The 13,088-nt window shown below is 40.7% G+C and overlaps 1 protein-coding gene across 1 annotated transcript in view; it reads left to right on the top strand.

Moving 5' to 3' along the window:
• LOC126283995 (transcription termination factor 2) overlaps positions 1-13,088 on the top strand; it is a 237,771-nt gene that overhangs the window by 182,444 nt on the left and 42,239 nt on the right. The window contains exon 15 of the mRNA XM_049982531.1: positions 873-1,033. Within this exon, the coding sequence (XP_049838488.1) occupies positions 873-1,033 (161 nt within the window). The remainder of the gene's footprint in view (positions 1-872; positions 1,034-13,088) is intronic.

Raw genomic sequence — 13,088 nt, 5'->3', positions numbered from 1 at the left:
TCTTAGATGTGAGAAGAAAAATACACTTTTCACACTGTTTTACCATATTTAATGTGAGAGTAATGCTTACATAAATGTAACTACATGTTCATTATATTTATACAAACAATAAATGTTTGTGTCTCCTGTTCTGTTATTTGTGTAATTATTTACAACAGCTGAATTCATAATGATTATGCAGATGCAGTGTTTTCAATCTTAAATATATTTCCATATAATGCATCATAGGTTAACATAATTTTGTCCTCCTTGAAATCACATCTCTGAAACTAAGAGTTCACGTGTAAGAACTGAGAAGAACCCACCTACCTATGCATCTGTACTCCACAAGCCACTGTACAGTTCATGGTGTAAGATAGTGCGTATCAGTATTAACAATTTTTCATAGTCTCTCTGCCTGTATGCCTCTGTATATGCCCTAATGTCTCTCAGCTTATAAGTATGACCCCTATGTGGCATATATGATTTGAGTAGTATGTGCATGCAGCCTTTGTTGTTACGACATCTTGATAGTATCCCGAGTAAGTAGGTATGTTGTTACAATCCACAGGAGATGTGCAACAAATCTTGCCAGTATTGTCTGAAATATGAACCAGTTTAAATTAAGCAGTTGGTTGAACATACGGAAAATAAAGATTATACGAATATTAACAAAAGACCTATTAATAAACAATGCTATTTAAACAAACAGCAAAAGTTGTTGCAGGTGTGAAGAGAGAAAAGAAAGGAGAATCTCTGATACAAAGAAGTACTTCTTATAGAGAAGTCAAGAATGTCCGTTGTATGTTACTATTCAGAAATGTGTTTGAGAGAATATGCAATATAAATTTGGTAAGATAAACAACACAACTAATTGATTTCTTTCTTTCTAGGTAAAAAGTCTGCTCTGAATGTTGAAAACACTGGAGTAAGCAAGGAGCTGGCTACAATGTACAATCACATGAATAATATACAGGATGTGAAAACATTTCAGATATTGGTGTTGCTTCTCCGTTTGAGACAGTTATGTTGCCATCCAGGACTGATCAAGGCTGTAAGTGCAATTACAGGTTTTTTTCCTCCCCTTCCCATCTTCTTTATGAAGTAGTCTTATAAAACAAAAGTGCACAGAGTAATAAAGCAGGTAAGACTTTGTGCTCCTCAATAAATAAAGCCATCTTCCACTCTAAAGCAATGATTCAAACAAAAATAATCCTTGTTACCTGAACTGAAACGTTGTTTGACCGAGAGTGGAAAGAACCCAAATGCAAGTATTTAAATACCTCTGAAACTTACACCACTATCTCTTGATTATGTGGTGCTGCTAACGGGGTGATGTCACTTGAGATTCTAACTTGTATCAGTTGTGTGACATCACAGGATTCACATCCACAAATGCAGGAAATTGGTAGTGTGCCAGCTCTCATCTACTTTGCTGTGATTGAAGTGCAAAAGGTGAATGGAGACCACAGAGACAGTGGTGCCTGCAGATGAACGCTTTAGTCATCAGAGAACAAAAAAATTATAACTCTTTAATGGGATAGGTGATTCGGGTGGTAATCTCTACTTAACTTCTGTCCCTTGTTTTTTTGACTTCTGTAAGGTCCTTTATAGGGATGTTTGTTCCTCTTCAACTTAACCACCTAGTGTGGCATTGTCTATCGCATTCCTTGCAGTTGTAGCATGTCATATATTGGTCAGACAATCAGGACTGTGCAAGACCGGTGTATTGAACATAAGCGTCACACACGCCTACAATAGTTCAAATCCGCTATTGCAAAACATTGCCTTGACACCGGTCATTGTATGGAATACAGCAACACTGAGATTCTGGCTTGAATGTCCAGCTATTGGGATAGCGTTATTAAGGAAGCAGATGAAATCAAACTATCAAGCAACCATATAAACAGAGATGGTGGATTTTGTTTAAATGATGCTTGGAATCCAGCTCTGTCTCTCGTCAAAAAACAGAGGGATAGAATTAATGCTATCTCATCTGTTGATTAATAGTCACTATCAATATTTCTGATGTTGGTTATCTTTGGTTGTGTGTTGGCTCTGCGGTTACTTGTTCTGTGTGTGGTATCTTCCTTGTTTTTCCTCTGTGAACCGAGGTATTAAAATCCCTTGCACATTGCTTCCTTCTTGCAGTTGTGCCTTGAGAATGGCAGGGTGTGCTCCTGTCAAAATATCGGTGGTGGTCGACGACGTCACCTGGCAGCAAACGCATTAGTTATGTGAACATTCAATTCGCTGGGAAAAGTTAAGGTCTCATATTGTTTACCTCTACGGGGAGGAAATGTATCATTGCCTGTGGAGGTTGGATAAACTTCGCAGCAGTAGAGTAAGGTAGGAATGTGTGTTATTGTTTTTATTGAAGTGTCAAAATCATAGTGTGGTTCCAACGTTTGCTAAGGTTGTGCATCATATTAATTCTCCTGCCACCAATCGCATCAAGCAACGTGCTGGTTTAGCTCTTGTTCGTGAAAGGATCCACTATACTCGCCGTCACTTAGATTTTGTTTCTAAGGAATTATTTCAGCTTCATTTAATGATGGCGTCTAATGTTTCTGAATTTTCTTGAGGTTGGGTGGACGGTGCCTCTTGGTCGCAGTCTGACTGGGAGTTTCAATCTGTAAATGCTCGTCATCGGTGAAGTTTGAACGTTTCCTTAGCTCAATGTCTAACTCTAATTTTAATTCTCGATGTTCTGTGATCAATCTCACGGATAAATCGTTTGTCAACACAGCTTTTCTGTGCTGGGAAAAGGTTTGAATTTCGCACCGATCCCTAAGAGTTTGCCAGTCATTGATTTTATTAGTTCTATTGAACAGGCTGTTTATAAACTACCTTCCTAGGCTCTAGGCTGCGGAAGAGGTTAGGAGGGAAGCTTGTCGTGTGTTGACTGGAGCCCATCCACCCAAGTGTAACATTACAGCAGCTGAGGCGGCTGCTTTATGTTCACTGAGAATGTATCCTGATATTGTTATTTTACCTGCGGACAAGGGAAATGCCATGGTTTTGTTGAACAAGCACGATTACATTCAAAAGATGTAGTGTCTACTTTCTGATTCGGCGTATCGCAAAATCGGTGCTGACCCTACTAAGAGTGTTGAGAGAAAGACTAATAACCTCCTGAAGAAAAATTCTTTGTCACAAGAGACTATCAAGAGTCTTAATTCTTACTGTACTGTATCACCTAGATTATATGGCCTCCCTAAGGTCCATAAAGAGGCTGTTCTGTTGAGGCCTATTGTTTCTAATATTGGTGCTCAGATATATTGTGTAGCTAAACATCGTGCTAGTTTATTGAGCCCACTAGTAGGTAGGTGTGAGCACCACATTAAGAACTCTGCAGATTTCTTATGTCGGTTGCCGGGATTGCGTTTGAATGACTCTGATATTTTAGTCAGTTCTGATGTAGTTTCTTATTTCACTCGTGTTCCTCTCTCTGATTCATTGCAGCTAATTGAGGTTAAGCTTGGTGTTGACTTGACAAATTTGTTTTGGCATGTCCTGACTTCCACTTACTTTTTATTCTATGGTCAGTACTGCGAACAGACTGATGGAGTTGCAGTGGGAAGCCCGTTGACACCTATTGTGGCCAATTTGTTTATGGAGGACTTTGAGGAACGTGCATTGGAGTCTACATGCAGCCAAAGGCAAGACATCGATATCTTCATCTTCAAGCCATTTTTGAAACATCAGACTCCTGTCACCTAGGTCCTCATACATTCTAATCCATTCTGTCTCTAGCATCTCAGTGTACGTATTAGAGTTCGTTCTAGTTTCACCCAAGCAATTCATGATTTACCTTTAGTGGCGTAAGGCAGTCCCTTGGTGGTCGCTGGAAGTGAAGCAATTAAGGAGCGTCAGCGAGCTCTACAACAGCATAGGTGACACACTTCCCTGGAGCACCTCATAGCCTTTAAATGGATCCGTGCCCACATTCTCCAACTTATCAAATGATGGAAGCAGGAGTGTTGGGATAGATACATCTCAACCATTGGGTGCCATACGTCACCTTCCCAAGCTTGGTCAAAGATCAAACGTATTTTCGGGTACCAGGCCCCAACAGCTATCTCTGGTGATACCATAAATGGCGAGTTATGTACCGACGCAAATGCGATGCTCGAGCCTCTGCGTTGGAGAATTACCCCCCCCCCCCCCCCTGCCTTTCTCACAATCAAACGGCGGCTGGAAGGGAACATATTCTCATTCACTAAACGCTGAGGTGAATCCTATAACGCCCCATTTACAGAGTGGGAAGTTCCTCAGTGCCCTTGCACATTGCCCCGACACAGCTCCTGAGCCTGATAGCCTCCACAGCCAGTTGATTAAACATCTCTCATCTGACCACAAACGACATCTTCTAGTCATCTTCAACTGGATCTCGTGTGATGGCATCTTTCCATTGCAGTGGCGGGAGAGCAGCATCATTCCGGTGCTCAAACCTGGTAAAAACCAGCTTGATATGGATAGCTATCGGCCCATCAGCGTTCTTTGTAAGCTGCTGGAACATATGATATGTCGGCGATTGGGTTGGGTCCTGGAGTCACATGGCTTGCTGGCTCCATGTCAGGGCGACTTCGACTTCCGCAGGGGTTGCTCTACCACTGATAATCTTGTGTCCAACAAGTCTGCCATCCGAACAGCCTTTTCCAGATGGCAACACCTGATTGTCTTCTTTTGTGACTTACGTAAAGCATATGACACATCTCGGCAACATCATATCTGTGCCACATTGTATGAGCGGGGTCTCCGGGGACCACTCCAGATTTTTATCCGAAACTTCCTGTTACTCCGTACTTTCCGTGTCCAAGTTGGTGACTCCCAGAGTTCCATCCATATCCATGAGAATGGAGTCCTGCAGGGCTCCGTATTGAGTGTGTGTCTATTTTTAGTGGCCATTATTGGTCTAGCAGCAGCTGTCGGGCCCTCCGTCTCACCTTCTCTGTATGCAGACGACTTCTGCATTTCATACTGCTGCTCCAGTACTGTTGTTGGTGAATAGCGCCTCCCAGGAGCCATCCACATGGTGCAATCGTGGGCTCTAGCCCACGGCTTCCAGTTTTCAGCTGCTAAGTCATGTGTCATGCACTTCTGGCGGCATTGTACCTTTCATCCGGAACTTGCACTTTACCTTAATGACGATCCACTCACTGTAGTGGAGACATATCAATTCCTAGGACTGGTTTTCGATACTTGATTGACTTGGCTCCCTCATCTTCGTCAGTTTAAGCAGAAGTGCTCGCAGCATCTCAGCAACCTCCATTGCCTGAGCAACACCAATTGGGGTGCAGATCGCTGTATGCTGCTGCAGCTCTACAGAGCCCTTGCCCAATCTTGAATTGGCTATGGGAGTGTGGTTTCTGGTTTGGCAGCGCCTTCAGCATTGCATTTACTCGACCCTGTGCAAACACCGTCGGGTTCGATATGCGACAGGAGCTTTTAGGACAAGTCCGGTGACTGGTGGAGGCTGGTGTCCCTCCACTGCAGATCAGATGTGCACAACTACTCGCCAGTTATGCAGCACACATTCATAGTTCCCCTGAGAATCCAAATTACAGTCTCCTTTTCCCACCTGTGGCATTCCAACTCCCGCATGGGCGGCCCAGATCGGGGCGAGTGATTGCAGTTCGCGTGCAGTCCCTTCTCTACGAACTGGAGTCCTTCGCTTCGTCTTGACCTTTTGCGTGGCCCTAAGGACTCCGTTAACCCCGCCGCTCTCCGCTGTCACGTCCTCTCGATTCTTGATGTGTTCCGGTCTCTGAAATGGTTTACACTGACTGCTCAATGGCTGATGTTCATGTAGGCTTCACATGTGTTCATGGAGGACATATTGAACAGCACTCCTTTCCAGTTGGCTGCAGTGTTTTCACTGCAGAGCTGGCAGCCATATCTCGTGCTCTTGAGTACATTCGCTCATGCCCTGGCGAATCATTTCTCCTGTGTACTGACTCATTGAGCAGCCTACAAGGTATCGACCAGTATTACACTTGCCACACTCTTTTAGCTTCCATTCAGGAGTCCATCTATGCCCTGGAACAGTCCTGCCATTCCATGGTGTTTGTGTGGACCCCAGGTCACGTCGGAATCTCCGGCAACAAATTTGCCTACAGGCTGGTCAAACAGACGACGTGGAAACCATTTCTGGAGATAGGCATCTCCGAAGCTGACCTGCATTCTGTCTTGCACCACAGGGTTTTCCGGCTTTGGGAGACAGAATGCATAACAGCATGCACAACAAACTGTGTGTCATTAAGGAGACTATGAATGTGTGGAAGTCTTCCATGCAGGCTTCTCCCAGGGAATCAGTTGTCCTCTGCCAGCTCCGCATTGGCCATACCTGGCTAATGCATGGTTACCTATTCTGTCGCAAAGACCCATTTCAGCGTTGCTGTAGTTCCCAAATGACAGTTGTCCACCTCTTGCTGAACTGTCAACTTTTAACTTTTCCAGCACCCTAATACTTCTATGTAGGTTTTAGCGCATGTCCTTTGTCTCTCTGTGTCCTCCACCCTAGTGCTTTTAGGGTGGAGCTTTTAATGTGTTACAGAGTGGCTGGCTTTCCATTTTTATTCTCGTGGTTGGCTAGCCACTGTAATCTGCTTTCATGTTTTACTCTCTCCTGTTTCTAGCGTCTCTGTTGTTTTCCTGTCCTCTTTTGTTCCTTTTAGTGTTTGTTGCCTTCCCTTCGTTCTTGTGGATTTTCCTTTCTGTCCGTTTTATTCTCAAACTTGTGGCATTGTTTTATTAGGAACAAGGGACCGATGAGCTCATATTTTGGGCCCTTCTCCCGCCTTGAAACCAACCAACCTCCTTTTACAAATTATTTGTCATGGAACAGTACTGAGAATTTACACACCGCACCATATTCAGCTACCTGGCTATGGCCAACTATTGGACCAATTCACATGGTGTCTGTTGAAAGTTGTACCAACTTCGGGAGGAGGGGAATCATGTACGTTGTGTTTCAACGTGAGATGCTGACAACTTTCCAGACCATCTTCATACCTGCCTGTAATTTGTCACTGTTGTTCTATTTGTTGCATTCTTTGTAATCTACATCCCCCTCCTCCCCCCTCCTCTTTGCTATTGCTACTACTGTTCCCACTGTTCATGTTACAGTTATTCCTAAGTATTTTATCCATTATTAAATGTAAGACTTCATAAAACCTGTGTGGTAATGACAACAATGTAAAATATGTAGAGTGCCTGGTTAGATGTAAGAGGTGGCCTGATAGTGACCTTTGTAATCTCCTTGGGCTATTTATTGTACAATTTTATTCCTTGATGGAGAATGCTGTTTTGAGTTTTATCTTTCTCCTTTCTTGTGTAAGTTCAGTCCAGATTCTGTTCTGTGGTCAAGGATATAGCTGTTTCTGCAGTAATTACCAAGATTATTTTTTATGCATGTAGCTGATTGGCAGTTTTCTCTTTTGGCGTGATTAAAATCCCCACGGTTTTAAACAGACCTTGACAGTGACCCCTACCACTATTTTTATTATTCGTAAGGCCCTTTTCTGTAGTTTGAAAATTATATTCACTTTTATGCTTTCAAACATAGGAATTATAGAACCAACCAGTTGCAAGTATCTGTTTGGTACATTTACCTACATTTCAACCCGTACTAAGGATGTCTTCAGATTGAAATTTTGAGAAACTGTAAAATTACGTTGCGGGAAAGCAGTGTTCAGAATTTAGAGCAGCTCTCAATGCTGATCATTGTTTTCTTGCAATATAATTTTATGATTTCTCAGAATTTCATTCTGATGAAGGCACCCTTAGTAGGTATCGAAACTTAAGTCAATGTACCAAACAGTTATCTGCAACCGGTTGGCTGTATAACTCCTAAGTTTGACACTTACATACAGTTGCTGAGAAACAGCCATTTTTAAAACTGTAATTTTGTACTTTTGTCTCCCGGCAAGGAATTCTGTAGCTAAGATTTGAGTATGCATGCTAAATAATGCATAACTAAAAGGTAGTAGTCATTATACACTGGTGACAGGATGGTAAGGGCATAACATGCCAATTAGATTGTAAGTATCTTCGCATGTTTAAACTACTTAAATTGAGATTCAGTACTCATTCGTTTAACAGTATTTTTGTCTCTCTTTGGACTGAAATTGGTGGCATTTGTTGTTTTTATACTCAATTTATCTTCATTACATTGTTGTTTCAACAGTTTGCAAAAAATGATTATTTTCCCTAGTCTTTTTTTTTTTCTTTTGTTTGATTTTTTCTTTTCTGATGAAAGTAAATTTAATGCCATGAATACTTGGTGGAAAAGTGAAACTCAGTTATAAGTGTAAGAAGCTGCTGTGCCTATTGATTGGTTGTTACAAGCTTGCTCTCCCTACTAACCCCCATCCGCCTTCCCTTTTTTAAAAAAAATCTCCAGTCTCATTACAAGGTGACTTTCCATGACTTGTACCAAAGAAATTCCATTCTGTCATCATTCCTGAGTCTCTTTTATGACAGTACAAATTGAGAAACTTATCATAACTGAAAGAATGAATGCGGGATATCTGAGCAAACTGTGATTTTACATATTTGATCTGCTTCTTGATGGAAACATGCAGTGTAATTATGTGATGTTTCAGAAGTCATTGACAGTCAAAGACTAATATATTCCATTTCCTGATTTTTGGTGAAGAACATTGTATTGCATTGTGAATGATAAAAAATGAATTGTTTTCAGCAAACTTCATTAGGATAATCAGCTTATCTTCCCTTAGATCACGTTCAAATGTTTTGAGATGCAAGCTGGTATTTTTCTGTATGATGGTGGGATGACAAACTCCAAATTTTTGTTGCTACTACTACAAAAATTGCTTTGTGTCCAGGTGTCTTGATCGGTATAGACCCATTGCTTGTAAACAATAATTTCCTAAGGAACATACTCTATAAAATAGCTGGTAACTGCAAATGTTACAGCTTCAGACCCAGGACGTTTTTCGCAGCAGATATTAAGCCGTCTTTCTGAGAAACTCCTTATTGTTTTCACTAATTACTGCTCCACTGAGTGTTTCTGAAGAAACACACACACACACACACACACACACACACACACCACACACCACACACACGAGAGAGAGAGAGAGAGAGAGAATTTTGGGAAACCATATTTCTCTGCCCATTTTCAGTGAAAAGCAAAGCAATGATCTTTACTGCACGTATATGTTTGTGCCTGAAAGTCTATCTGCCCCCCCCCCCCCCCCCGTCCCCCCTCCCCCTCTCCAGGACATACTTCCTAAATTCATCATCTTAAAAACAATTTTTCACTCTACAAGTGATTTCTGCTGGTAATACCTTCTTTGTTAATTTTCAGCAAGTGGCTGCAATGCCCTTCTCTGCCTTAAGCTTTCAAGCACACTTTACCATCCTTTCTCATAAACTTTAGGCCACAGTCTTCATCAGAATAAGAGGAACACAATACCATTCATTTACATAATTAAACACACCTCTTGAACTTGACCACCAGCTCTGTCAGCTCAGGGACAAGTTGCCAGAGTGGGTGGTCATGTGTGCGTGAAGTGTGCTTTACTTGTGTGAATGAATGCTATGTTGTTCTCTCTTTCTGACAAAGGCTGTGGCGTAAAGCGTATGTGTAAGCGTCTTTTAATTGTGCCTCTCTGCAACTTAATGTGTTACCTTTGTGGTATGTAGCAATCAGTCTTTCCAACATTGTTATTATACCTACCTAGAATGTCCATTGTTTGATTTTACCATCCTTTCTGATATTTCAAAATCTGCTGGTGTTTCTCTGATTGTCAAACTTATAGCTTCCAAGTTACAATTTGTGTCTGTTCTTTATTATTGGATTCCTGCATGTTGCCATTCATTTCAGTCAGAAAATGTCCATACTCAGCGCAGTTTCCAAATTGCTTACTTTTATTGTCTCGTTCAGTTTGCCATTACACACTCGTAGCATTTACAACATGATTTTCAATTGTAGTCTGTACCCTTTGAATTTTCTGCTTCAAATACTGAAGCTCATCTCTGGTACTTACAGCTCATTTCAGGTGTGAAATATCAACTAATGATAAAACTTTGTCCAGATATTTATTTAATGCAGTCTTTTAAGCTGGACAAATTATCTGATTTGGCTTTATATTATGAAGATGCTGCTTCTTTGTCTTTTTCAGAGCACAAGCCTTATTTCCTGTTTTAATATCAACTGCCCAAATTCCTGTCATCAAATTATAGTACTTTTTGCCACAGGAATTAAATCATTTTTCTTGTAAACTCTCGTATTTAGTCAAAAGCAAGCCTTCATAGCATAGATGAACTTGAGATGTGTTGTCCAGTTTTGCTTCAGAGTATTGGAAGAACTCTTGTTCGCATTCACCAAAATCCATAAACAGGTTCAGGGCAGCCTTGTTTTTGTGAGGAAAATTACATGACACTTTGAAGCTCCACTTCCTTGCTATGTTGAGCAAGAAGGTAAGCTGCTTTCTCATGTGTCCATTTCTACTCAATCGCAAAAGTATTACCTGCAAAATGCCATTGGCTCAAATTGCAATTGAATGAAATTGTGTAAATTTTATACCTACAAAATAAAACATTCAATGAAGATATATGCACATAACTAAACAAGTATTAAACAAAACTATAGTATTGTAAACACAGTTCAGATTATAAGTGTTTCATTATCTTGTAAAGCATATAAGAGCTACCTTCAGAGAGAAGAATCCACTCACTACACAACAATAAAACACAGATTGTTTGAACGAGGCTGTACAAGAACTAAACTAACATAATTATTACCAATTGTTAAAGCAGCTATTGACATGAGATTTTATGCACATTGTGTACCTTATGGTATTTTCCACATGAAATTAGTTGGTTAAGTAGCTACAGTTTTATATTTGTATAAAAATGCTGAAATGCAAACTTACTTTTAAACTTACAGCTATTTAACAAACTAATGTCACATAAAAAACCACAAGTTACACATTTAAGAGAGAATTAAATACTGTACGATATAGATTATGAACATTTTTATCATGCATGGCATTGTTCAACATGTAGTGCTCTTTGTTTGGGAAGAATTTTTGATAAGACAGGCCCCAAAAAATTATGGTTTTCAAATACGATCAACTCAAATTATTAGAACTACAAAAAAAGAGGTCTATCCTTTTTACTTAATTCCTTATTCCATTTCATTTGTTACAAAAAGAATTTAGTAGAGCTGAACGCATTAGAGATGTTTAAAACAACAGAAAAGATTGAAACTTCTGGTCAGATTAAACCTGTGTGCTGCATGCTGAAACTCAAATTCATAACCTTTGTCTTTCATGGCACATGTGCTCTTCTTAGAGGTTTAGTCCTGTAAGTTCTGTGAAGTTTGCAAGGTAGGAGATGAGGTACTGGCAGAAATAAAATTGCAAGGACAGGTTGTCAAACATACTTTGGTAGCTCCATTGGTAAATTCATTACCTGTGAAAGGCAAGGGTCCCAAGTTCAAGTCATAGTCTTGCACACAGTTTTAATCTGCCAGTAAATTTCATATAATTTCACATTCAGCTGCAGTATAAAAATTCCATTCTCGAATAAAAAATGACTACTTATTTGCTGGTTTTGGGTTGTGAAGGAAGAACACTTAGAATGGAACCTGGATCAGTGTGCTGATGTGTATTCTTTGTTGTTGAGTGCAGTATTTATCTGATGCCTAGTAATTGACTCAAGAGTAATATGGAGGCAGCCAGGTATCGGTACACATACTCAGGTGCGCTGTCCCTCAGTTACTTTCTGTAATGTTAGTGCTCATTATCATTTATGAATGTCAGGTACCTTTCATCACTATCCATCAAGGGTAATCTGAGAGCTGTGTAGTATGAGCACAGGTTTCTCCAACTTTATTTTCTATGTGATAATGCATGAGACACTTTGCCCACCATGTGAACACACTCCTGCAAGATACTTGACTGACCATGTTACAGATCAATTGAAACCTGCAGTGCATTGTTGCTGGAACTCTCATTGCACACAAAGTGACTTCAGGAGTGCTGCTCTCAAGGAGTTGAACAGGCTTGAGCAAACAAGTGTGATATCGTGTGACAGGGGTGGGAGAGTCATAAGTTTTGTGATGTTAAATGTATAAATCTAAAGTATCACAATCCTATAAACTTCAGCTCTAATAAAATACTTTAATAATGTTGATCAGTTAGTAGTATTTTAAATAAGGTTTACATTTGTTCGCATCAGTTTTTGACTCGTGGCAGCACCACAAGTTCACACTTGCTGCTGCTACTATGCTGCCCATTGGCCACCTTTGATGTACGTGAAACACCGATACTGCATTTGAAGTGTTGACAAAAATAGTCATTGTGCCAATTTTGTGTTGTCAAAACAACTAGAACCAGTGGACATAAAGTTAAGTTAGTGTTTTATATTATTTTAATTTTTTGTTCTCCCCACTAAAAATATATTTAGCTTTCTGTGGCTGATTGAAGAACAGAATAACCTATAACAACAAGTTTGGTTGTTTTATTAACTACTTACTATAAAGGAAGTTCGGCCAGTTTCAGTGTTGTTTTCACTACACACACACACACACACACACACACACACACACACACACACACACACACACATCTTGCATCTGGGTCTTCCACAGGGGTGTGATCCCTGTGACAGGGAACTGGGGGTGGGAGTGGCATAGTGATGGACTAGGATGTTGTGGAAGTTGGGTGGGTGGCAGAAAACTACTTTGGGAGCATGTCCCTCATTTCAGGGCACGATAATAGATAATCAGAGCCTTGACAAAGGCCGTTGTTCTGTCGTTCCAGTCCAGGGTGATATTGGGTGACAAATGGAATGCTTCTTTGTTGTTGATTTTTGGAATGGATGTGAGGATCATGTGTTTGTGAGGATATGGCATGAGGGATCTGGTTGTGAATTATGCCTGGAGGTTATTGCCTGTCTGAGAAGGCCTTTGTGTGGCCTTCAGCATACTGGGCAAGGGAGTTCTCATGACTGCAGATGTGTCAAACATGGGTGGCGAGACTGTGTGTGAGGCAGTTTTTGGTGTGTAACAGGTGGCAGCTGTTAAAAGTGCAGGTACTGTTGGTGATTGGTGGGTTTGATGTGGACCCAAG

Source organism: Schistocerca gregaria, chromosome 8, assembly GCF_023897955.1.
Source record: "Schistocerca gregaria isolate iqSchGreg1 chromosome 8, iqSchGreg1.2, whole genome shotgun sequence".
Taxonomy (NCBI): domain Eukaryota; kingdom Metazoa; phylum Arthropoda; class Insecta; order Orthoptera; family Acrididae; genus Schistocerca; species Schistocerca gregaria.
Note: the sequence above shows the minus strand (reverse complement) of the source record. Positions and strands in the feature narration are given on the sequence as shown.